This window comes from Chlorocebus sabaeus, chromosome 26 (genome assembly GCF_047675955.1).
Source record: "Chlorocebus sabaeus isolate Y175 chromosome 26, mChlSab1.0.hap1, whole genome shotgun sequence".
In the NCBI taxonomy this organism is placed as follows: Eukaryota; Metazoa; Chordata; class Mammalia; order Primates; family Cercopithecidae; genus Chlorocebus; species Chlorocebus sabaeus.
The window spans coordinates 53132004-53159465 of NC_132929.1; the positions used below are offsets into that span (position 1 = coordinate 53132004).

Here is a 27462-nt window from a genome sequence, read left to right on the forward strand (position 1 = left end):
CATCACAGTCCAAATATTGCTCACCTCAGGGCCAGTCTGTGACAGGTTGCCACAGGACGGTTCATATTGAAAACTGGGGGGACCATGCTGGGGGGAGATGGTAGTAGCGAAAGGCCACAAACATTCTTGCCCACTGTGCAACAGGCAGGGGCAAGAGGTGGGATGGGTCAGTAGCCACATGATAAATCCCTCGGGGCCTCTGAAATCACAAACGTTCTGGTAACTTCCACTTTGTGAAGAGGAGTTAATTTTTACTCCTCTCCTTTCCCGTGTCTTCTCCATTTTCAGGTGGGACAGATTTGCATACTTGGGCATCTCAAAACTGACGAGCCCAAAACTGACCATGAGCTCACACCCCCAGATGTGTTCTCTAACTACTCCCTATCTCTGTGACTTTGTTTCCCCAATTGACTGAGCCAGAAACCTGGGACTCCTCCTAGATGAGTCTTCTCTTCTCCCTTCTCTGTCCCACGTCCAATCAGTGATCGAATTCCGCTACCGCCCTGCCTCCAAACAGTCAGAATCCACCGCTCACCACCACCCCCAACAGTGCCCTGCTGCCTGCTGCTAAGCTCTCTCAACTGCTACGCCAGCCTAACTGAAGCCCAGTCACGCCAATTCATCCTGGCTCCAGCATGGCCGGCTTGCTATCACCACCTTCTTCTCAGTTCACCTTCCAAATCAAACCTCTGAAGAGCTGCTTCCACCTACAAGTCAGGTCTCACCTCCACAGGATGTTCCGTAAGACACTAGAGGACCTGGGTTTTCCTGCTTCTCCAACTTCTTTCCCCAGCCTTGTATTTTAAGCTCCCTGCACACACAATTTTGTTTCACACTCTTGTGTACCATCTTTCAACAAAGCCTATCCAGCCTCCAAGCTTGCGCATCTCCAGGAAGTCACCCCTGACCTCTCCGGGACTCCCCTTTGGACTCCCATTCTATTACTACCACCACTGCACCGTTTGAAAATTATCTGCTCCTATGTATGTCTCCTATACTAGGACTCCAAACTCCTTGAAGACAAGGACAGTATCGCCACTGTATCCCCAGTGCCTTGCACAAAGTAGAGTTCTATATTTCTAGGATATACTGGACTGAAAGCATTTGTGGTTTTCTGAATATCAAGGCCTTTAGAATCTGGCAACAGCTATAATGAAAACACATGCAAATCATGATGAACTATAGACAGCACCAACAAAGAAAACACGACACTGCTGCTCTGGAACTGAAATATCCCCAAAATAATGAAAAATGACATGTTGGGGGCTGATACAGAGTTTATTGAATTAGATTTTTCTATTTACAACTGAGATCACATCTACATACTATTTTGCTAGTCTACATGGGTACATTATTTCCAAGAAGCTTAAGACTTACCATGAATGGGCTCATTCATACAAAAACACACTCACACTAATTCTTTTAAAACAGTAGTGCATACACTATACTCCTCCTATAAAGCCAGCTTTGATTAAAAACCACTAGTTTCAAAGATCCGTCTCTGATTTTGAAGATGAACCAAGATATACATCATATGATCCTAAAATCTTTTTTAGTCATTTTGTACAGCTGCTATCTTATTGGACTACAGTAAATATTTTTTAGAAGGACACTGATGAGGGGCACCATCTGGTGTTAACCTTAACCAGATAGCTGGTTTCCTCCTCCTTCCCCAAAAAACCTTTGGCCAAGAGTTCTCCACTGTGAAGACTGAAAGGACCTGGTGACATTTCGGCATCAGTCCTGTTACCACTTGGAGGTAACAGAAGCAGGCTCGTGTCCTCCTTTAATTCTACCACACTACATGACTTGTGATTGGTTCTGAAATTAGAACGTTCACCATCGTACTTAAAATTTTAGGGGCATGAAGAGTCAGCTAGAACAAGGAAAAAGGAAGTCACAGGTAGGTAGGTAAGTAGGTGGGCACATGAAAAGCCAAGCTGCTCTGTCCAACACCAGTGTACATGTGCTTTAACTAAATGAACTCAGGAGGCCAACAGCAGCAGACCTGCTCAATTCACCTTCCAAATCAGAACAAGACCAAAAAGCTCAGGCTTGAGTTGTCAACTATGCATAGGTTCCACCAGTGATGAGGAGCTCATAAGCAGGATCTCTACTCCTTCTGCACAACACGATGCAGGCACACAGCATGCCCAGCAGCTGTTGAAAGAAAACAATGGGGAAGAAAGGCTGAAAACCCTCTCACGGCAGGTGTGTATTTCTTTGTTGGTAATAGGGCTGTTTCGAAGTTCAATGACTTCAAATCATCAGAAAGGCAATAACAACACTAACAGAAGGAATTTCTTATGAGTACATTATTTTTTAAAGAACTAAGTCCTAAGCTTCAGCTTCCCTCCCAGGAACTCTTTGTAAAGCCAGCAGGGAATCAAGTCTCTCTTATTTGGCATCCCCACTACTAGTCTAGCCAGTGCTCTCCAAAAGAACTTTCTGCAGCGATGGAGACATACCACATATGCACTGTCATGTGGCCTCATGTAGCTACTGAGCACCTGAAATATAGTTACTGCAACTAAGAAGTTGTACTTTTTATCTTATTTAAATTAATTTAAATGTAGACACATGTGACTAGTGGCTACTATTCTCGACAGCAAAGGCCTGGGGAGTAGAATGAGCAAGAATGTGTGTGCTTAATGGTGGTCTTTTCAGGCCCTTCGGTTTTTGGAGCAATAAGCTTTACAACAATCCACAAAATTCAGTATGTGAATAGCCCTATGGTGGAAAACCAATTCTGATGCCAAAAAAATGTAGTTGGAAGATTTTTGTTTCCTTCACATTTACCATTTTTGAAATCCACGGTTCTGTGGTATTGTATACATATTACTTTTGAAAGGTCACTCTTCCTTCATCATTTTATTTTAATAAGTCCTAATCCTTCTGTGGTAGCATATTGGAGTAGTAATAAAGTCAAGCCATGTTATTTTGGATAAGCAAAAGGATTAAGCTGGATTACAGAGAAAATGATTCTAGAATTTTTGACCTACCTTCTCACAAAATAAATTTTTTTGTGAGATAATTTGCTGTTCTAACTTATCATTGATGGGGACAAGCCTCAGTTATCTGATTTTAAAAGACAGGGTCCTCTGTACATATGTGGCTCAATCTAATTTCTGCAAAATGTACCCAATCCATAAACAGACTCTCCAAGTTTGAAGAGGAAGATTACTACTAAGACAAACATACACATAAGGATGTCCCCAATCTGAATTCTCCACCGTATAAAGTCACCCACTCCAATTTCTACCCTCACATTAACCTATATTCTGCCCATTCGGGATATACATTTCCTGCTCAAATCCACCAGTTTCACTACTTCACAATTTGCTGAGTCTTTACTAGTGCAAAGCACCTTAAACACACTTAAGAGGTGAATATTATTTAAAGTTTACTAAACAATTTAAGTCAATTCTAGACCGATGAAGTACCTAATTCCTAGAGAAACACATTTCTGTTCTCTGTACATCAAAACATTGTTAGAACAGCTATAAACTCAAACACAATTATGTTCCCAGGCAATGTTAAATTGAGCAATAAAAATGCTAAGCTCAGAAATGACTAATTTGCTAGGGAAAAAAAAATCTCTCTTCCCACCCCCACCTCCCCACATTCCTTTCAATTGGTTAAATTTTATTATAGGAGTCAGCATTTTCAAAATGAGGTCTGAAATAAGTATTTCTTTCCCAATTTGTTTATTTCAATGAAATCAACTTGTATTGATTTTGAAACAATTAAATAAACTTGATAAAATTCTACTCATGCTTGGGAATCAGTCTGCTTAAGAACATTAAGCACTACACAATAATTTCTTATCCTCACCATTAAGTATTACAGGCTCATTTCCAAAGGCCTGTTATACTGAAATTCCATTGATTTTTGAAATATTCCAACAGACTTAGAAACATTACACAAATATTTTATCTCCAACATTATCTCTTGCAATGAAATACTCTCTTGCAATATTCAAGGCATGAGAACTAAACTTCACTTAGCCCAAATATAACACCTAGCAACTGCAAAAATTGCAAAAAAATGACAAGTGGTGATTTAAAAAACTGACTGGCAAAGTAAAATGTTCTATGATATACCATGCAGGTGGTGGTAGGGGGAAATAGACATTCTTATACAAAAACAAGAACTTTTGCACATTAGAAACACTCTTTTCTGAGAAAAAACTGGAAATACCTATCAAAATTCATTCATACATTCTGATACTGTAATTTCATGGTTATAAATTTTTGCTATAAACAGCCCATTAATGTTGATTAAAGTATGCCTATAAAATGGAATACTATGCAGACATGAAATTAAAAAGACAGATCTATATCCAAAATACACTAATTTGTTTTTAAGAAGGTACAAAAGGTTGCAAACTATATGAGTTCATTTATATAATATTTTGCAATGTTGGCCAGGGTGTGAGGGGAAGGAGGAGGAAGTTACTCATTTTAATGAATAATTGGTAATTAAGGAGGAGGAGGAGGAAAGGGCCCTCTCCACTGGCTTCACATGTGGCATAGAGACCAGGAAAAAAGCAACATGGCCTTGGGAAACAGTTCTCTACGAAGTCTGCTCTTGATTGTTCTATCTTGAGGACATGCCAACTTCATGAGACTCCAAAGTACAGACTTAGAACATTTTCCTCATATTGCCTTTGTAGAGAGAGAGCCTTACTCACAGCAGATACTCAGGAGCTTGACAAACCAAAACCCAGATTTTTGTCAATTATTACAACTAGACTCTTTAAATATAAAATTCATAACTGATCATGAGTTAAGAGAGTGGCTACTCTCAAAGAAGTGAAATATCCTGCTAATTAATAAGGGGTATATCAAAAATTTTTAAATCTCATTCTTTTATATTCAAAAGTCCTGTTATAATAATTAATTGGTATTTTTCAGGTTTTTCTTTCTTGGTCACTTTGGTCCTACCCAAATCTTGATTATTTAATGGACTAGAGCAAGAGTCATCAAACATTTTCTTAAAGGGCCGTATCATAAATATTTTAGGCTTTCCAAATCAAGACAAAAATCAATCTCTATTGTAACTACTCAACTCTGCCATCTTACCTCTCTATTTTATCCAGCTAAAGTGTCAATTAACTGTCAGGTTTCCTGACAAAATTTAGGAATTTAATCTTGTAATTGGAGGCAGAGTACAACAGAGGCAGGGGTCTTTAGTGTTGCCAGTGTGTGTGTGATGGTCATGTCATGCTATCCTTGCTTGCCCTAAATTTTGTGCCTAAACAAAGAGGGCCAAGACTGGAGAACCTCCAACCATCCTCTCCAGTTCTAAATTTCTATATTAGGATTAGTGTACAAGCACAAAAGCTCACTGATCTTTCAGTTATTTCTGCCTTTGTTCAGGTTTTCCACACCCAGGGCACCAATCTATCAGATTTTGAATACCAAAAGCTTAGAATGTTTACAGGTACTCTTAAAAACAATTAGGGAAAATTCTTTTATTATTTCAGATAAACGTTCTCCCCTTAAAACCCAAGTTTTAAAAATTTTCAAAATCACTAGGTTTTGAGTCTGTGAAAGTTCTGAATCCCTAAACTTAAGCAGCCTTGCTGAACTGAAAAAAATCAAGCTTTATCAGCTTTTACTTAAGTCAGGGTGACTTAAGTATAAAACACGTATGGCAGTCATATTTAAATTGAGACTAGTTATATTTATTAGCCCCTATTGAAAAATTAATAAAGAAATATCTGGCAGGCTAAGCCGCTTAACTAGATGAGGGACATAGCTAAAGTGATTATTTTTATCAGTCTTCTACATACATGTTGCATATTTCATGACCACAAGTACCATACAGTTCCAAAGCTTTTTCGCTGCAAGCTAATACATGTGGCTTTATTACTGAACATAAAATCATTAAGAATACACAGATCAGAATTCTATTTGGGAAAAGAGACCTTCCTCATATTTCATTATTTTTAGCTAAATGAATGTGTTTGCATAAATAATCAAAATATGAAATAAATCCCTGCTGATCATCAGATTACTGCTATGCAGAGCTGCAAAGTAAATACTTAGAAGGGCAAAGACCATGGCAAATAAAGAGGTAGACTTTTTAATGAATCATTTCAGGGCTATCTGAATATCAGCAAAGTAAACAATCATCCTTTCGCCTTTCCCATTAAATAGACTAGCTTCTGTTCAAATATACAAAGAGCAAGCAATTCAAGCAACTTACATTTAAACTAGCAATTACATTGGTTTTATCTAACAATTAAAAGATATCTACATTTTTCTTTTTTAAAACAAAAATTTTTTTTGGTAGAAATGCAGTCTCACTGCCCAGGCTGGTCTCAAACTTTTGACCTCATGGGATCCTACTGCCTCTGTCTCCCAAAGTGCTGGGATTACAGATGTAACCCATCACACCCGGCTCTTTTAGCTCTTGAAATAAGTTTCAGGCTTAAGAAAGCATAAGCTGAGGCTAGGCGCGTTGGCTCACGCCTGTAATCCCAGTACTTTGGGAGGCCGAGGCAGGTGGATCACCTGAGGTCAGGAGTTCAAGACCAACCTGGCCAACACGGTAAAAATCTATCTCCACTAAAAATACAAAAATTAGCTGGGCATGGTAGCGGGCACCTGTAATCCCAGCTACTTGGGAAGCTGAGGCAGGAAACTCACTGGAACCCAGGAGGCAGAGGTTGCAGTGAGCCGAGATCACACCACTGTACTATAGCCTAGGCGACAAGAGCAAAACTCTGTCTCAAAAAAAATAACATAAAAATAAAACAAAGAAAAGCAGAGAAAGCATAAGCTGGGTGCAGTGGATCACACCTGTAAATCCCAGCACTTTAGGAGGCCAAGACAGAAGGACTACTTGAGGCCAGGAGTTTGAGACCAGCCTGGGCAACATAATGAGACCACATTTCTGCAAAAATAAATAAATAAATAAACAAATAAATAAATAAATAAATAAAAATAAAAATTAGTCGGGTGTGGTGGGCTGTGCTTGTAGTCCCAGCTACTCGAAAGGTTGAAGTAGGAGGATCACCTGAGCTCAGGAGTTCAAAGTTACAGTGAGTTATTATCATGTCAGTGCACTCAAGCCTGGGTGACAGAGTGAGACCCTGTCTCTATCTTTAAAAGTTGTTTCATTTAGTGCAAGAGACCAGTGCTATAGTACCAGTTCTTGATTTAGATATACGAATACATAAAATCCATGATGACAGAAAAACAAGAACTAGAGGGAGAACTAGCATACAAAAAAACTGAATAAAGCTTTGTATTCCCAAACTGAAAGAAAGAAGTGTAAGTTTTTAAAATTTTGTGACATTCTATTAAAATATCTTCCAAGAATACACCATGACAACAGTTCATTTACGTTTTGAACAAGTCACTCACTAATCAAGAAAGACAGTAAGACAAGGAGTTCCCTCAACACATAGTCCCTCCCCATCCAGATTTCTGGTTTCTTTAGACCATTCCGGGTCTAGGTGTATAGACAAGAAATGGGACACTGGAGGCCAGTACCTCAGTCACTTCCACATTACCTACATACACAAAGATTCACTGTGATGGTGATTAAAACCATGCAGGGCTGACATCAGAGAACCAACTCACTCTGATAGAACTCCTTGGCAAGCTGTGCTTACCTGAATAGCTGCAAATGCCAGTGCAGCCCAGATCACATGCATCATGATTTCTTGTAGCTTCTTCACAACTAGAGCCTCACACCCCTGTAACAAACACAGTCATCCTCATTAGAAGTCTTCTTTAAAAGTTAAAGCTGCAGATTCACAGGTTACTACCCACTGACAGAAAGGAAAATGACAGAAACTGAAAGAGGGGAAAAAAGATTCCATGACTGGCATAATTTACAGACATGTAATTAAAGCAAAAGACAATGCATTTTATAATTTACAATAAAACAATATGACATTAAAGACAAGCAAAAGGTGGCAGAAAAGAAGTCCCAGATGGTGATAAGACATGGTGAAAAACAGGTTAATCAGGCTAGACTCAAGTCTTGGCCAAGAGACTCACCTCAGCATAGAGGTCAGAAGGGTGGGCCAGGCTGCCATTACAATTGCTGGCAGTCTCTCTGCAGCAGCTAAGAGGGACACTCTGGTTTTTCGTTTCTTTGAACCAATCTGTATTTTCCCAGTCTGAGTAGTTGTGAATTCCACAACAATGCAGCTAGAAGAGAACAGGTATTATTCCTCACAAAACCCAAACACCTGAAGTTCCATGTACTACAGAGCTTTAAAATAAGCCACTCTAGACCAGTGATGTTCGATATAACTTTCTATAATAATGGAAAGTCTGCATGATCCAACATAGTAGCCACTAGCCACATGAAGGTCTACTGAGCACTTAAAATTGTGGCTAGTGTGACTAGAAAACTGCCTTTTAAATTTCAATGTAAACAGCCAGACATGGCTAGTGGCTCCAGAACCCCCATACGAAAAGTACATTGCCAGGCCAGGCACAGTGGCTCATGCAAGTAATCCCAGCACTTTGGGAGGACGAGATAGGCAGATCACCCGAGGTCAGGAGTTCAAAACCAGCCTGACCAACATGGAGAAATCCTATCTCTACTAAAAATACAAAATTAGCTGGGTGTGGTGGCGCATGCCTATAATCCCCGTTACTCAGGAGGCTGAGGCAGGAGAATCATTTGAACCCAGGAGGTGGAGGTTGCAGTGAGTCAAGATCATGCCATTGCACTCTGGCCTAGGCAACAAGGGTGAAATTCTGCCGTCTCAAAAAAAAAAAAAAAAAAAGGAAAAAAAAAAGAAAAGTTCATTGCCTGTAAGGCGTAGTTTCTAACTAAGGAAAAACTTCATGTCTTACATGTTAAGTATCTGGTTCCAAGTTAAATATTATTTCCAATGACAAAGTGTTTAAAATATTTTGTCTTAAAAATTTTGAGATTTGCTCTAAGATAATGAAGCAAAAAATAAGTGGGGGCAATTAAGACTGACAAAAAGTTGATATTATTGAGACAGGGTCGGGGTGCAAACATCTATTATACTGTTCTTTCTACCTTCGTGTATATGAAACTGTCCATAACAACTTTTTTTTGACAGTTTGTCTGTTGTCTTTTCTGATCTTGTTTTCTAAAAGTATATACAGACCTCCCACCTCCCCTGGAGTCTATCTGGACTCCCACCTTTCCTGTGACACACACCCCCCTCCTGCATCATCACCCCTTTGGCTAAGTACTTTGGGAGAGTACAGACTGGGGTCAGGGAAGGGGAAGTCAGATGACAAAAAAAAGTTCCAAGATGTTTCTTATCTGGCTAGGTGATGAAATAAACTTTTCAAGGGTGAAGGTTGGGGAAAAATATTGGTCACATCAGGATAGCCATGGATGTGAAGGGACATGGCTAATTTACACAGAAATCACGGTTAGTTTTCGACCCAATAGTGATTGGTCCTCAAAAACAAATCTGCCTCAAGAAAGCTCACCTGTCTCTGTACATAATCAATAGCCCGGCTAGCAGCATCAGGGTTGGTTCCATTGTAGGTCTTATACACTTTCTGAATGCTGCGATCAACCTCATTTTCCACCTGAATCAGAACAAAGAATTCAGTCCCTCAAAAATACTAGCAAAAGTAACATTAGTCAAGGCTCCTACTAAAATACTTACACGAAATGTTTGCAAGTTGCCAGATCTCTATGAATTTCTTGTGACGTTTTCTCCCTTCCTGCCTTCATCTTCATATAGATATAGATGAAGGCAGGAGGGAGAAAAGTGACAGGTAAAAATTCAGACATATACCACATAGATTAAAGCATTCAAAGAGAAGACTGTGTGCAAAATGGCAGGCTAACAATGTATCCAAAAGGGAGAACAGTTGAGGCTTGGGATAGATGTCCTAAATTATAAATGGACGCCTTCCTTTTACAAATAAGTTTCTCAGAAGACTACTCATTTTCCTGTCCTAAAGGAGGTAAAACAAAACAACTCTGAAGCTCCTGTAAGATACTTTTAGGACAAATGCCAACATTATTTCCATTTTATTTATTCTATGTTTAGAGTTGGTTAAATGTGCAAAAGTAATCAGGGTTAAAAACATCAGTCCTTAGAAGTGGCACTTAATGAAAAAGCTGCTGTTCAATGTATTTCAAAAAGGAGACAGGAAACAAGCTGCATAGCTTATTGCTGCCAATTACTAAAATGGCAAGCAAGTATCATTTAGTAAAGTTTGCTTGTACCAGATCCTCTTTGCCCCTCTGAGGACTGGACTTATCTGGTAATTACAACAGTAATAAAACAAGTCCATAAAATTGATAACCAGATCATAGGTAGGGACATAATCCATTGCATTTTTTTTTTAGCACAGCTTTACAGTACCTTACATATCAATGATCTGAAAACTAACTTGGCATATTATGTCCTTGACTTAAAACCATTAAGTTATAATGAGAATGAGTCTATTATGTCTTTACCATGCCTCTAAAATTATGCCCATATTAATTAATTTAAAGCAGCCTATTTAGCATTAAGTGGTACTAGAGGCAGACAGCAAAATCAGGCAAAATAGAAAGGAAGGAATGGTGAAATGACTAAAAAAAATGAAGGGCAAGAAAGGAGTGCTGGCACCAGCTGCCTTGGTGTTCTAAGTTGGCAGGACCCCTTGTTCCTCAGGACAGAGGTGGAAGGTGGGATCACAACTCACAGCATCTTTTTCTATGTTCAGGACCAAGGCACTTTTTAAAGAGACAATGGAAAACGAAATCCTGAGTTTGGTTCTCTAAAGCAGAAATCAGAAAATTATGCCTCCCCTCATAAGGCAATCTATGTGCTGAGGAAATCTGAACAAACTTCTCAGCTAATTATTCATTTGCAGCTATAAATACCTATAATCAAGAACAATACATATATACATATATAATACTCTGCTATATGAAATGTGGTGAGGAGTCTTGATATGTAAATATTTGGCAATTAACTTTAGATATTTAAAATACAGATTAAACAAGTAAGGCAAAAGAAAATGTTTACTCTGATAAAATGAATGTGTTCTATTTTACTTGAAACACTTAAACCACCTTTTAAGGCATTATGTGAATTACAGTAGACAACATACCTTTGCTCTGTAAACATATCCCAAAACCACTACAACAACTTCTGTGACAAAAACCAAGAGCAGGATGATGACAAACTGTAAGAAAACATTGTTTAAAATTATATACAAATGAAAAAATAACTTTAAATACACTCTTGATTAAAAAAACTTATCAGAGATAATTGCTAGAAGTTTAAATGCTAACTCTTTTCCAACTGTAAGAGCCAAAGAGTCTCAGGTTCAAGAATAGAGTAGTGTAGACTAAACGCTCCCGCGTGTTCTGACAACACATCTTACCGTGGCAAGTCCACAGCGACTTTCCCGGATTGTGGCACAGCAGCCAATTAGCCCAATGATGAAAAGCAGGGCTCCTACAGCTATGATCACTACAGCAGGGATAAGCGTGTACACATCTTCAAAGAAGTGGTCATAGTCATCATAAGTGATGAAGACATAGGCTCCCACATAGCATAAAATGCCAGCTGCCCCCTGTAGAAAACAAAGTCAGTACTGGTCTCTAAGCACTGCTGGTAAAAATTTCCTATTATTGCTTAGTATGGTATAATTTAATGAGAGTTACCGTAACTGTTATAGACTTTTTTCAGTGAAGCTGAAAAGTCTTCTATGATTCCTTATTCAGAGCATTTCTATACTAGATAAAGTTAAAAAGTTATCCACACTTCACCTACTTTTCAATAATTGATGGTTCAGCTAGGACCAAGAAACCATAACCAAAAAATAATGATGATGACACACACCTACACATCCCTAAAGGCTTACTGTAGCTCAATTCCACATCCAATACGGATCAGTATGGTGGCAGGGGGATCCTTGCTCACTGCAGTTACCCTCAGTAAGTGGGGAAATGTAGTAGACATGACAGAGCTTGGATTTGAACTCAGGCAATCTGACTCCAGAATCTGCACTTCTAATCTCTATCTACCCCACCTCAGGGAAAAGAAAATAAACCAACTAGTGAGCATGATACCCACCCCACTTCCAAACATCTTGCTGTCCTACAGACAGTGAAATGGCAAAGCTAGAGGGCTCAGTCATTAAAGAACATTACAAGCCCTCTATTAATTCTTTAGAATGGTGGTTCTCAAACTTTCAAGTATATAGGAATTGCCTGAGGATCTGAATAACAGGCAGATTGATTGAGGAGATCTGGGGAGGACCCTGAGAGTCTGCATTTCTAACAAGTTCCCAGGTGATGCTGGTGCAGCTTCTTCTTGGAGCACACTTTGAGTAACAAGGTATTAAAGACCTAAAGGGAAAGTGAACACGCAAAGGCATGCGATAGGTATGCCTTATTTCAGTTGCTTCTCCAGGCTTCATTCTCCAGCTGCAGAGTCTTACTTTCTCCGCTATTGTCAATTTTGCTCTCTTTGGGTACCAGCTCTGTGCTGACAGCCCAATGCCACTGGCTTACATGCAAACAAGCAAATGCAATGTCAGAGTAAGTGTTAAAACATTTGGTTATCATTTGTATAAAAATGAGTTATCATTTATAGAGTACTTTGAAACTTTCACAAGAAGTATTTCATCATCCTTTTAAATTTAACATATAAATCATCTTCAAACTAGAAACAGCTGCCACAATGATACTGGAAATATCATTAACTTCTCTGAACCTGAAAACCCAGCTCATTGAAGTTTATGAAATTCAGTAAGCTTGGGGATCATCAGTATATTTTCTTACACTAGGCCATTAGGATCACTGTCAGATGAGGAAGAAAAAGACTCCATTTATGTAAATTTGGGAAAGTAACTTGATTTTTTAAAATGTAACATGAACTTTTTAAAGTGAGAAGACAACTAGAATAATGAAGGCAATTTTAAAAAACATCATTTTAAAACTCTCTTCCTCTGGCTTCCAAGAGGCCCCACTGCTGGTTTTCTTCCTACTTCCCCAGCTGCTCACTTTTTCATTCTCTTCACGGACTCTGAGATGTTAGTGATCTCCAGGGTTCTGTCTTCAGCCTTATTCTTGAGTCATTCTCTGGGCTCTCTGTGGGCTATAGCAGCTATGGCTTCATTAGTCATTGTAGCTCACTACCCGAGCTATCATCTCAGACCTACACATTTCCATCTGCAAGTTCCAGAGACACGCCATCCTCAACCTGTCTCAAACCCTTTCTGCCTTCCTGCCCAGCCCATCTAATCTTCCCTTACATTCCTATCATAGCAAAAGGTACCAGACATCTAATTTTTCTGGTCAAACATCTGAGGATTAACTTTCCTTGCCCCACCTCTATAGCCCATCAATCACAAAACTTCAAGTTTACTTCCAAAACATTATTTGAATACTTCAACTCCTCTTCAACCCCACTGCAGTGCTTCTGTCTTAATTTGGGCCTAACCCCCTAAATCTTATTTATTGACTCTCCCTGTATCTTAATACATTCTTTATACTACCAGGGTTATTTTTATTAAAAATACAAACCAGATCAACCAGGCGCGGTGGCTCACGCCTGTAATCCCAGCACTTTGAGAGGCCAAGGCGGGCGCATCACAAGGTCAGGAGATCAAGAACATCCTGGCTAACACGGTGAAACCCCATTTCTACTAAAAATACAAAAAATTAGCCAGGTGTGGTGGCGGGCGCCTGTAGTCCCAGCTACTCGGGAGGCTGAGGCAGGAGAATGGTGTGAACCCAGGAGGCGGAGCTTGCAGTGAGCCGAGATCATGCCACTGCACTCCAGCCTGGGCGACAGAGCGAGACTCCATCTCAAAAAAACAAAACAAAACAAAACAAAAAAAAGAACAGACCAAGGCATAGCCTTACTTAAAATCAGGATGAGGCAAGTGAGTCCCCGATGAACCAAGCTGTTCCTCCTTTTCAGCCTCAGATCTCATTACCCCTTGTGAACCATGAACAACATGGAACTGTTATACTGAAATGGACCACATATTCTTTCATTTCTTTGCCTCTGCTGTTCTCTCTGGAATCCTCTCTTCAAATGCCTGGGAACTCCTTGTTGCTCATTAAGGTGAAGCTTAAATGCTACCTCTTCCTTTTGGAAGCCATTCTTGACCATTTCAGGCTGGATCAGCTGCCCTTGGTGGACACACACATCTCCCAGTGCATGGTTCTAACAGAATATTTATCAAAACGGTTGCAATTATAGCTATACCTGTCTCAACACACCTTGAGAGCACAAATTATACCCATCTGTCCTTCACCCTTGTATCATCTAGAACAGTGGTTGGCAGACAGCAAGTATCAGTTAAAAAGTATTGAGTACACCTCATCTTACCCCTTTCCCTTGAAATCACCCTCCCAACTCTACCATAAGCCTTGGTTTGTATTTGCTTTGGTTTATATTTGTATTTGTTTGTATCTGGTTTCTCTTCAGTTCAATGCTTATAGCTTTTAGTTCACTATTCAAACACTTGGCAACTTAATCCAGCTTGCTGAATTCTGATGGCCATTACATCTGGAATATATTAATATATCATAAATATCTGTCATAAATATAAATGCTGTACTTACAGCAAACTGTTCAAAGGTTCTCAGAGTTCACTGACATTTGCTTTTGGGGCATAGTACTAAAGAATGTAGATGAGCGCAAAAGTTAGCGGGGGGAAGAACAGAAATAGCTTATTTTAATTTGGGTGCATTTATTACAGAAGTATGTCAACTACTTAACACTCTTACCAAATACCCCTTTTTATTGACTACTTGTGTGATATATATTCACACACATGTACACACACACATTTTGCTAAATAGTATCAGTCCTCAAGCTAAATTAGAAGCAATCCAAAGTGTAAATTAATCAAATTTTGTTATTTGTTTTCACTAGGCATTTCTCTATCCTTTAATGCTATAGCTTTTTTTACTCTAAAAGGCAGTATTTATTTCTTACAAGGCTTGAGTCAAAATGAATTCCATTCCTGAGCCTTCAGTACACTTACCAAAACTTCGCTAGTTTTAGCCTATGTAAATTTGAATGAAAATAAGAGAAAACTGGAGGACATATATACTTAACAATTAACCTGAAGCATAGTTCACTGATGAACTACTTGCATTTTAGACATAAAATGATGAGTTTTCAATCTAAAGAGGTTCCTATAAGACGCACACTTAGTGCTGCTTGGAGATGGGCCCAGGGAAACGTTTCCTCTGCTGCCACCACCACTCCCCACTAAAAGAGGCACTCATCTGAAACCGAGACTACAAGAAAGCAGAAAAACCAACGGAGACAACCAGACGTACAACAAATGCAATGGAGGGCTGTGGGGAGATGCCATTTGTAAAGCTGCCTCTTCTTTTCTGATAGACTCTAGAACAGTTTTTTTTGCTCCCAGGCTGCAACCAGTCAACATCCAAGTCACACAACGAGATGAGAACATAACAAAGCTCAATTTGGCAACATATAGTGAAACGAACTTACCAGTTGCACACACCAAAGAGGAAACTGCACTGATTGCTGATATGAAACTATACACATCAAATTGCTTATAAATAGAGGATGTGTTTCCTAAATTGAAAACAGCCTCAAATTTTGCTTTTACTGAAATATGTATATAGTGCTTATATCTTAAGCTGTATAATAAACAATTATGAAATGACACTGGTTACTCTGAAAATATAGAAGAGGTATCCCAGTAGTGGCCGAAGACCTAAAAACAGCCAAAAGTAACTGCTGTAATGATATCCAACCATCAGTATGAAAAATACTCAAAAGAACATGGAAAACAGTATAGTAAATGGAAGAGAGGTTCTAAGAAATTCCTAACTAGTATGCATAGGGACTTTGTAGTCCTTTAGATTTTTAATACAGAAATTGTGGTTATCAGAAAAGCTATATAAAACGTGAGCTTAAATTCTTCTTTTGAAGGGCCATGACGGGATTGAGATCTATCAAAGGATCTGAGCTTTGCCAATAAAGCAGCTGCAAAGGAGGGGTGTGGGGAGGAGGGAGGTGCAACAGAAGGGGAGATGAAATGTAGAACTTGGAAGCAGCTGAACTGCTTTAGTCACCACTGAGAAAATCTGAGCCTATAAGGAGGATTTGTGCCAGGACAGTATACTAAAAATATTCATCCTTTTTACAAAGAAGTGAAAGGAAATTTAGGCAAAAGGCTGAGGTCTGAAATTACAGAAAGAATAATTTTTTTAAAACCATTCTTTATCTTTTAATAAGCCTATCCTCTAAATTAAGTCACAAAATTTTAAAACTTTAGGAGAGCCAATGCTTTTCCATTGAGCTGTTTCTCTAAAAAATAAAGCCATCTTGTTATAAAATTTTGCAAGTGTATGAGTTCCAAAAGTATGATACTTCATTTTATGCTTTTACCCTTCCTCTACATATGCGCAAATGTGAAATCTCTTAAAAAGATTTCATTCTTATATGAGATTACTTTTTCCATAGCTAAGAAACTACTTTTTTTTGGGGGGGGGGGTAATTTTCAAATATTCTATGAAAGAGAAAAGTAGGTAAAATGTTAAAATCTGGGCCGGGCACAGTGGCTCACACCTGTAATCCCAGCACTTTGGGAGGCCAAGTTGGCAGATCATCTGAGGTCGTAAGTTGGAGACCAGCCTGACCAACAAGGAAAAACCCTGTCTCTACTAAAAATACGAAATTAGCTGGGCATGGTGGCACATGCCTGTAATCCCAGCTACTCAGGAAGGCTGAGGCAGGAGAATCACTTGAACCTGGGAGGTGGAGGTTGCAGTGAGCTGAGATCGCACCACTGCACTCCAGCCTGGGCAACAAGAGAAAAACTCGGTCTCAAAAAAAAAAAAAAAAAAAAAAGTTACAATCTGTAAAACTATTAAATTCCTTCATTTTCATCAACCACAGTGTAACTTGCCATTGGAATGTGGCAATAATAAAAATGAAACAGATTTGCTGCAAGTGGGGAGATAAAGTAGCTCTGTTGCCAAAAGTATACCTATATGGAGATTTAGAAATGTGAAGGTGAAAGCATCCCACAGGACATTTTGAACGAAGCTGAAGCAAAGAATAGAAGTGAGTTTCTTGCAGTGGTATGTAGTAGACTTTGATGATGGTTCATGTCTAGAACTGGCAAGAATCAAGACAATGTAAAGACAAGGCACCATCTGGACTTTATTCACCTAAAAGCACAGTGCCTGACAAATTCTTGCTTGCCTATGTGAACTGCTCCTTTGGAGTGATTTTTGCCAAAGAATCAATTAGTAAAGTAGAAGTGACTGGAGTGTTGAGAGAAAGGAAAAAAAATCAAGAAGTAAAAGACTGAGCAAAAATTGTTGTACTCTAGACTTCGTAACAAAGCAGGTCTTAAAAGCAAAGGGGAAAAACAGGCAGGAATCCATCTTATGCATATGTCTTTTTAACATTTAATCCAGAGTTTCCTATACTGTCCTATTATTTTTCATATACCTCTTTTCTCTCCTGGGAAGGATCATTGGTAATTCCATAGAGTGGATTTCTGAAAGCTTCCCCAGACTCCACCCTTATGCTATTACAAGTATCTTAAAATCATCTTAAATCCTTTAGCATTCTACTTGCCATAATGTATATTCTCTAATTCAACCAGGCTTTCTTTCACCTCCAACTTAATCTGACAGAATAGTTTATGGCACTAAACACAACTACTTCTTATGTAAGTCCACTACCAGTATATATCATTTACTCTCCTACCAATTCTCAAGGGAAAAAAAAGGCCATTCCAAAGACTCCAAATCCTCTTTCAGAAATCAAAGCTACTCTTACCAAGAATTTCTGAAGCTATTAAATAATATCATTTTCTACCTAACAAACTGATCAACAGTAAAGTTAAGGAGTATTCAAAGATGTGTGAGGGTGCAGAGAGAAGGGCCCTCAGACAGGTGGGAACACAAACTAATAAAGAATCATCTTTTTGGAAAGCAATCTGTCAATACATATCTGCCTCAGCATTGATGCCTATATACCTACTTATTCCACTTCCAGGAATCTATCCTTAAGAAAGTCAGAAACACAGATTTGTACAAAAGGTAATTAATCAAGATGTTATAACGAAATTGTGGCTGCAAAAATGAAAATTAAAAAGCCGAGGTATTCAGAGGCGTGTTTGCATTCAGCCCTGAAATTTTCTTAAAGCATCATTTAATAATATAATTGTGGTGTGATCGGGAAAAAACACATATACCACATATTAGAAACAAACCAAAATGCTAATACTGGTTGTCTCTGGGTGGTAGAACTATGGGTGATATCACTTTGCTTTTTAAAATACTTTTTAGTGTCTTCTTTAAAATATATTACTTGCATAATTAGAATAATAGTTAAAATTATGTCTGAAATTGAGGCTTTGCTGTTCTCACCAATGAATTAATTCCTGGATGTGTCCTTAACCAACCAAACACAGACACCTCTTACATCCTAAATATTTTAGGCACCTCTGCCAATCTCTCCCACTTACCACTTTTCTCAGGTCTGTGTGGCTTTGACTCATCCTGTACATGTTTTCTGATTATCTAACACAATTCTTTCAATGTACATTATGTTCCTTTTCTCATATTACTTTTCAAGGAGACAAGTTTTTTTTTAAGTCCTACTTAAATTGGGGTGTAAAGTTTTGTGTTTTTTTAACTCACCACTATAGTAATGAGAAAATTATTTTATTTATTTATTTTTTTTGAGACAGGGTCTCGCTATGTTGTCCAGGCTGGCCTCAGACTCCTTCGCTCAGGGGATCCTCTCATTTCAGTCTTACTTGTAGCTAGGATTACAGGCATGTGCCACCATGCCTGGCTAAGAGTTTAAAGTTCTGACAAGCCACTGTTACCATCAACATCACTATTACTATTGCCATTATTCTTAAATAAGAAATATTTTAATCATGTTTACTGCTATTACTCTGATGATATGCCAAAGGTCATGCTCCTCAATCCTGCCTTATTTTCACCTTTTCTCTATTTGGTTTTTCATAATCATTATTAATCCAGCTTAGCAAAGTTGTTCTATTTCATCCAATATCTACTGGCTGAACAACTCAAAAGTTCGGGTGGCAAAGAAACCGGAGAGTAAATAGGCTGTTTCCAGATGGTAGGGCTCCAGAGGTTATCTGAGAAGCATGAAATTTAAATATGTATTTTCTCTGAGACCCTCTGTTACCCCACCCTACTCTAACTGTAAAAAGAGTCCACTACAGCATCACAGGAGCCTGAGGTGCTTAACCTTTGTAATGCTAGAGTTCATCCATGCTTGGATTACGTGTTTAATCAGTAGCAACAACAATGTAAGTTACAAAATGTCAACATTTATTCTACAACCCCTTCAGTAGATTAAAAACAACACGTAAAAAAGATAATTTTTCTTATCTATTAACTCTGCCTAACTACTAAAAGGAAGACAGTGAGGAGAAGGAAGAGGAAGAAAATACGTTAACATTTTTCAATAAAGACTTACTTGAGACCAGCCATGAGTAAGATTTCTGGGGGAAAGGTGCACATAGAAATTTAATTCGATGAAAAGTCTACCCTCTCTCCCCATTAGTTGTCAGACTACAGGGACTGTGTTTATTTCTCAAAAACAGGTCAAGGGTAGATATTCAACATGCATTTACTCATGAATGATTCTTAGTACACCTGTTTGGTCTAAGTACAAACTTTATGGAATACATTTTCTGAAAAAAAATCAAACAAGCCTAACCTGAATTAGATCTTATGGAATAAAATTCATTAAATTATTTGAAAGCATGATAAATATCCTAGAAAGCTAATAACCCATTCCTTAAACTGCAACTAGAGAGAGCACCCCTGCTGATTCCAAGTTCTAAATGATTACTCAGGACCACAAGGCTTTTTAGTCAGTAGACAGGTGAGTAAGAATATAGTAAGAGTGGAGACGTTCATTTTCTTAACTGTTGAAGACAAACTAAGACACATACACTTCCTATTAGGTACTTGCTTCCTGACAAGTTAGATTTTCTTCTAGTGAATTGAAAACAACTATGAAAAAGCAAAGTTAGCTGAAGGTGTGTCCCATGACATATTCTTTGTCAGAGCAGTCATTCATAATAGGAGAAATACAGGAAGTAGAGAAACAAATTCCAGGATATCAGATGCAGGTTCCGGTTTGAAAATATCATATTACCACCTCGAAAGTGTAGGATGTGCTGGAAAACACAAAGTATGTACAAGATTTGTGACAAGGGAGAACCACACTTGAAATACTTCATTATAATGTTGTATTTTTTAAACAAAAGCATGATGGTATAAACCTCTTAGTAATTTGAACATAGCAAGTATACTTTTGCCTTACAGTCTATAGCCTGTTCCTTCAGTTCTGAATCCCCTCAATCTCCCAATCTCTTCCAAATCACCCAAGTCAGCAACTTCTTACACTCCAGATTTTTTTGCCAACATAAAGCACCACCCAATCACTTTATCACATCACCCTTTAATTCTCTGCATAACACATCTCTCTGATCATTTTTCTTCTTTATTTTTGTGTGTCTTGTTTCACCAGAAAGTAAGTTCTATAATACGGATTTTTCACTGTCTTTTCATCATTTATCAACAATAAAAGCACAAAGTAGGTGCTCAAACATTAGTGTTATATTTGTTTAGCAAAGCAAATTTTCCTTAATTATATACATTCACAGACATAAGTTGTGATAAGTTTTATTTATTTATTTATTTATTGAGATGGAGGCTCTGTTGCTCATGCTGGAGTGTAGTGGCTCGATCTTGGCTCACTGCAAGCTCTGCCTCCCGGGTTCATGCCATTCTCCTGCCTCAGCCTCCCAAGTAGCTGGGACTACAGGTGCGTGCCACCATGCCCGGCTAATTTTTTGTATTTTTACTAGAGATGAGGTTTCACCATGTTAGCCAGGATGGTCTCCATCTCCTGACCTTGTGATCCGCCCGCCTCAGCCTCCCAAAGTGCGGGGATCACAGGCATGAGCCACTGTGCCTGGCCGACAAGTTTTATTTTTAAAGGCAGGATAAGTTTTAAAGGTTCCATATGGCTTTCAAATACAATTTATATGTATAAAGTACTTCATATGAACGAATGATGGTTAGTGAAGGTGCCATGTTCCAAAGCTATTTCTAAAGGCATTTATTTAAAAGGTATGTGACTTTTTTGTGGTACTTCCCCACTCTACAGGTGTCTCTACAGTGTTATACTATCACCTCTCAGATGAAAAGCAGCAACCTAAATAGGTATTTAAGATTATAAATTCTATAAGCATGGACAAAGTTTTCTGTTCCAGTACCTGTAATGCCTAAAATAAATATGAGCAAAATAGGTATTAGTCAATTAGTTTTTCTAATAGGGTTTAAAAAAAAAGTAATTTGTACAACATAGGGCTCGATTAAATAATCAATTAATTTACCAGAATAAAAACTTAATGGTAGGAAGTACTGATTTAAACTTGTTTTAGATGAGCCCTCTTTGGTCAAATTAAATGACTTACCAAATTAAAAATCCTGTCTGACCTTGGTACAAAGGTACAGTTTACAGAATAGGCTAATGACTATTTAATACAATAGCCTTGTCTGGGCATGGTGGCTCACGCCTGTAATTCTAGCATTTTGGGAGGCCGAGGCAGGCAGATCACGAGATCAGGAGTTGGAGATCAGCCTGGTCAATATGGTGAAATCCTGTCTCTATTAAAAAAAATACAAAAATTAGCCGGGCATGGTGGCGCACACCTGTAGTCCCAGCTACTCGGGAGGCTGAGGCAGGTAGATCGCTTGAACCCGGGCGATGGAGGTTGCAGTCAGCTGAGATTGTGCCACTGCACTCCAGCCTGGGCAACAGAGTGAGACTTCATCTCAAAAAAAAAAAAAAAAGCCTTTAAAATTTAGTCATTTACCTCAAACATTTCTAACCTTCTTCAATAAATCCTCATGGGTCCAGCATGAATACACTTACATTTAAAGCCTTATCACTCCACAAAAACAGAGATCCAAGTTGATACAAGTTGTACATCCTTTCACTTGTCCAATATTATCTTTCAAGCTACAAATCCTAATATTCTAGAATTTGGTGAGAAACTGTCTTGGACTATTTTCTGTTACTTAGAACAGAATACATGAAACTGGGTAAGTTAAGAAATTTTTTACATAAATGGAGGCTGAGAAGTTCAAGGTCAAGGGGCCATATCTGGTTAGGGCCTTCTGCAGAGTCCTGAGGTGGCCCAGGACATCACACATGGTAAGGGGGCTGAGCAAGCTGGCTCAGGTCTCTCTGCCTCTTCTTATAAAGCCACCAGTCCCATTCCCATGAAAACCCAATAATCCATTAATCCATGAATGGATTAATCCATTCATGAGGGTAGAGCCCTCATGACCCAATCACCCCTTAAAGGCTCCACCTCTCAATACGGCCACGTTGGGGATTCAGTTTCAACATGAATTTTAGAAAGGACGAACATTCTAACCATAGCAGGAGTTCCCAATTTCCATAAAGACAAATTTCAGGATTTTAGAAATGACTGTTTCCGCTTTCGGTTTGTGCCTTTCCACAGTAACATTATTACAGCATTGTTCCAAACTATCTACACCAAATCAACAGTAACGATTTTAGCTGTCAGATAATTTACAGCCTGAGTATTTCAGGTATATATCTATCTCCATGTCACAGCTCAATGAACAAACTGACAGCTGAATCAGGATATCAAGACATAAGAAAGTGCAGTTTAAAGGTCTTGCCAAAGCAATTAAACTTTGACCCTTGTTAACAATCAGCCATTACTACCCGACAGTTAAGAGCCAGTGCAACATAGTTTTTATTGCCTACAGTTGCCCAAGGGAACCCAGGTAAACATTTGATATGCTCTATGGAGAGTATGTTTACTCTTCCACTTATATATCTCAAGGCATTAAAAGGAGGGAGGGGCCACTATATAAGAATACATTTATTAAAACTGAAGAATGCATTACAAACTCCCAGGAAGAATCTTGTAACATCTTTTAATGTGCTTCCTCATAATGACTTAATTCAAAAGAAAACAAAGTGTCATGTAAATTCTGGTACAGTTTCTAATTTTAGCAATGTTAAAATCAGCATGCTTTAGAGAAGTGATTCTAACAAGTTTCTTCTCTTTACAAATCTTTTGAAATCACACTTTGTCCTAACACCACAGTCTCTAGAGTATGGGACGACCTGGGTTTGAATGCAGGCTGTACCACACCTTGGGTGTGCTTAGCTCAGTCAACCTTAATGTTCTCCTCTAAAATACACATAATATTCCCTGCTAGATGGGAAAGCTGTGAGGATACACCATGTAAAGTGTTTAGCACAGTGCCTGGGGTGTAGTAACTCAAATGTTAGTTGCCATCACCCATCATCATCAGATTCCCACAGTTAGTCCATAAACTAATACTTTCTTGGGAGATATACCTAATGCTGTTTCCTCATTAGTTACGTAGCACTGTGCTACATGTCCCCCAGCGTATCTGCTTAACTTCCTTAACACAACTCACAAAAACTTTACTACCCTACTAACTAAGACAAAGGGTATTTTTACTAAACATTACCACTTCAGTCTTGGCAATAACCCACTATAAAAAGCACCACAGAAGTTCAAAATAACTTTCTTCACTGGAATAATAGTACATATACTTACACAATATCCAGAGATTCAGAGGAATCACTTAGAACTGATATTTGAGTAAATAAAAATCTAATTTAAAGAAAATGGTTACTGTAGTTCCAATATTTTGTTACATGAACAATTCCAGTCCCTGAGGTTGAATAACCTAAAATTCACCTAATATTCTTCAAAATCAAATAGTTATGGCCATAAATTCACAAGGAATTGTAAAGAGTACAGAGCCACATCTTTGCCTCTTAGGTAGCTTACTAGCTAACAAAGTGTTTCTCATTTGGGGACCCCTGAAAATTATTTTTCCTTTTAAAAAAGCCTGTAACTCTACTAAATAAATAAATAAATAAGAATAAACGGTGCTTGGTCTTCTGTTCCTACATTAGTTTGCTGAGGACGATGGCTTCCTGCTCCATCCATATCCCTGCAAAGGACATGATCTCATTCTTTTTTTGTGGCTGCGTGGTGTCCCATGGTGTGTATGTGCCACATTTTCTTTGTCCAGTCTACCATTGATGGCCATTTGGGTTGGCTCCATGTTTTTGCTGTTGTGAATGGTACTGCAGTGAATATATGCATGCATGTGTCTTTATAAGAGAATGATTTACATTCCCTTGGGTATGTACCCAGTAGTGGGATTGCTGGGTCAAATGGTAGGAGAACGTCATATAATTTCTACACGCCAAGAAATAGTATTCTTCATTTGTTTTCCAGTCATTTAGAAATGTAAATACTATTCTCGGCTCTCAGGTTGTAGAAAAACAGGTAGCTAACCATTTTGTGCTCTTGGACCAGAGGCTGCTGACTCCTAGTTTACAACGAGATGCTATGAGAGTTAATGACTTAAGCATTGTAGAAAATATTTCTCTTTATGGAATAAAAAATGTTATGGATGCATAAGTAGCAGTAGGTATATAGATACGTATTAAATTAGCAAAAGATGCCCTTATAATGGTCAGATTCACAAATCATCCCACATCTTCAAGGAGGAGACTGATACGACTTTTGCTAATGGAACTGGTTCTACACGTGCATTTCATTCTGCACAATAAACTCAAGAAACTGAAAAAAATAAAACAAAATAAATAAATAAATAAATAAGCCTGTAACTCAAATTAAAGTATAAGAAACACTGCTCTAATTGGAAAAGAAGAAATCACGAAAATCCCAGTGTCGCCTGGGTGGTTGCGAACAGGTACTACCTCCCAGTTAGGACTCTCCTCTTCACCCACAAATGCCCTGAAGGACTCTGGCAATACAAGTGTGTAGTAAGTGCTTTTAAATATATAACCATCCTTTTATGAGACAGCTGTTTTATCCCTCGTTGGCGGGTCGGGGGAGGAGGAAAGATTCTTTCCAGAACAGGTGTGCGTATGCGTGGGAGGGAGGAGCTGAATGGGGACCAGTGATGACCGGGAGGAGGAAGAGGCACAGAGTATAGTTAACTGGAATGTTCAAGGAGTGCTTTGGCGACTGTGGACAGAGCAATCTGTCCAGGGCACTCAAGTGTTTAAGGAAATGACGAGTTCAGAGGGGCAAGATGATTTGGGATCAAACTGAGGACTTTAGCTGCAAGACCGGGGGAAGGAGCTGAACCTTATTCTACCGCTGAAGCTTCTGTTTTCCTTATTTTTAGATCAAGTGATGTGACAGAAGAAACGTTTTAAAAGATTTATCCGGGTGCAAAGTCCAGATGGGCTGGAGGGTGGAAAGACGGATAGGAACAACACAGGTTACTATAAAAGTCCCTGGTGAGATAAGGACCCAAACTAAGATGACATCGTTATAAACATTCCTTTCTCCGAGGGCGTACCCCCTAAAAATTCATAAGCCACCTTTTATTGAAAGTGAACTAATCACTTTCAAAATCTTGTGACATCTCCATCATATATTTAACCAAGGCTTATAATCTCACGGTTTGGTCACCCCCATGACCAAAACAAATAGACCGATGTTCTTGGTCAATGGATTATTTAGCTCCTCGAGTTAAAACTCTTCATTTTCCGGGCTGGTGAGAGCCAGCCAGTTCCCCACACGCAAAGGGCGTTAAGTGGAACCCTCGCCCCGACTCCGCGGCGTCCCCGCGGATCTGCCCGCCTCCGGACGGCCACTCGTCTGCGGGGCCGCGACAAAGAGGGCGGAACCTGAGCCTCTGGGGAAGATCCTATTTCGAGCCTGACGTCCTGTTCGAGTCTGCAATGAGCGCTCTCAGTCCAGCCAGCGACTCCAGGGGGAGACAGGGGCTCCTGGCACGGAGCCAGCCCGCGTGGGCCGAGCGCGAAGGCGCGGGCTGGAGGCCGTGGAGTCCCCGAGGGCCTCCCCTCGCCGTCCTCCGCGCCCGGGCTCCCGGCTTGGTCCGGCAGGGACCTCGCGAAGCGGTCTCAAACCCGGCCCTCCCCTCGCCTCAGCCGCCTGAGGGCCCGAGTGAGGCACCCGCGCGCCCGCCCAGGCCCAGGCCCGGCTCGGCCCCCACGGGCGCCTTCGCCGCGGCCTCGCCCGACCCCGCCGCCGGACCCTCGCCCTGCCCGGCCCCGCTCACCCAGAAGATGAGGTTGAGAAAGACCAGCACGGTCTTGGAGGAGGTGATGCCGCACTGGCCCATGGCGCCAGTGGCCCGCGAAGGCCCGGCCCGGAGAGCGGGGCTGCGCTCACCGAGAGAGCTGCAATGGCGGCGGCGCCTCCTGGCTCGGAACTGCACGGCCTGCGCGGCGCTCCCCGCAGCCCCTGCGCCGTCGCGCAGCCCCGACCCCAGCTAGCGCCTCGCTCCTCCGCGCAGCCGCCGCAGTCGGCTCCCGGCTCCCGCGCCGCTCCCTGGCAACCGAGTCCCGCCCACCACAGCCAGCCGCTTCAGCCAATCACCTCTGCGGTGGCTGCAGTGAGGCCACGCCTCTTAAAGGAGCCAAGGTCTCAGCCCCTTTTACTGGCCTCTGGCCGCCCTTGGATGCAGATGCTCCGTGGGGAGGTTCTGGTGGACCAAACCCACTCTCCTCCTATGACTTACGTTTACTATGCCACCCTTACAGATGATTCAGAGTGATTCAGGGCCCTCTGAGTGCTATCTTTCTACCTAGCGCATTCTCCCCTAGGAAGGTTGGAGACACTAATCTCTCCCTGACCAGAGATTCTCCTGATGGGGTTAAAATCTTGGCAGCACTGTTGGTGAGAAGTGCAAAGAACAACAACAAATACTTTTGGAGAAACTTACTGTGCCAGGCGCTGGGCTAGCTCTCAGAAGAGTCAGAGAGGAGAAAAGGCTGGTGATGGCGTTGGCAAGGCAGACATGTTTGTGTGGGTGAGTGGTTGGGAACAAGGTCTATTCCAGGGTAGTAAGTTTTGGACCAAGATTCGCAACGATTACAGAAACATCTCTTTGCATTGCAACATTTCACACTCTTCCCCCAATCTCGAATCCGTCATAGCAGTTAATTATTGCGTGCTTACCCGGTACCAGGCTCCATTAGTTCATTTAACCCCCACCACAACCCTGGATGGAAGGCACTATGGTTATCAGCCTCATTTTAGTGATCGGGTAATTGAAGCTTAGAAAGGTTAAGAAGCTCACCCAGAGCCACACATAGTAAGTGGTCTTGTGCAAAAACCACATCATCAGTCACACAATAAACTGCCTCTGTTTGCTGTCTTTCCTGCCATTAGAATCTTGCACTCCCTCCTTGACTGCGCCCTTAAGGATATCCATTTACTTGTCTTTAATCAGCTCACTCTCATGCAATCCCCCCACTCATCACTTTTCCCAGGCACTCTCAGAAGTACCTGTTCATCTCAGCATCCTGTGCATTTACACCAAGCAGCAGCAACAGCCATTTATTCACTCATCAAACTTGCTGCAAGTGTCACCTCTGTGCCTCACTGT

The 27462-nt window shown here is 40.1% G+C and overlaps 1 protein-coding gene across 2 annotated transcripts; it reads right to left on the reverse strand.

Moving 5' to 3' along the window:
• Positions 1 to 1259: 1259 nt before the first annotated feature.
• Positions 1260 to 26407, reverse strand: TSPAN3 (tetraspanin 3). Of its 2 annotated transcripts, none has more exons than XM_008015758.3 (7): positions 26131 to 26407; positions 11349 to 11540; positions 11073 to 11147; positions 9447 to 9548; positions 8019 to 8171; positions 7628 to 7711; positions 1260 to 2160 (listed from the first exon to the last, which is right to left on the reverse strand). In XM_008015758.3, the coding sequence occupies exons 1-7, from the start codon at positions 26191 to 26193 to the stop codon at positions 2068 to 2070; spliced, it is 762 nt and encodes a 253-aa protein (XP_008013949.1). In that variant the 5' UTR covers positions 26194 to 26407; the 3' UTR covers positions 1260 to 2067. The 2 variants fall into 2 exon arrangements, with proteins under 2 accessions (XP_008013949.1, XP_037866148.1); XM_038010220.2 differs by lacking the exon at positions 26131 to 26407 and having other exon boundaries at positions 11349 to 11422; positions 11455 to 11535.
• Positions 26408 to 27462: the final 1055 nt, after the last annotated feature.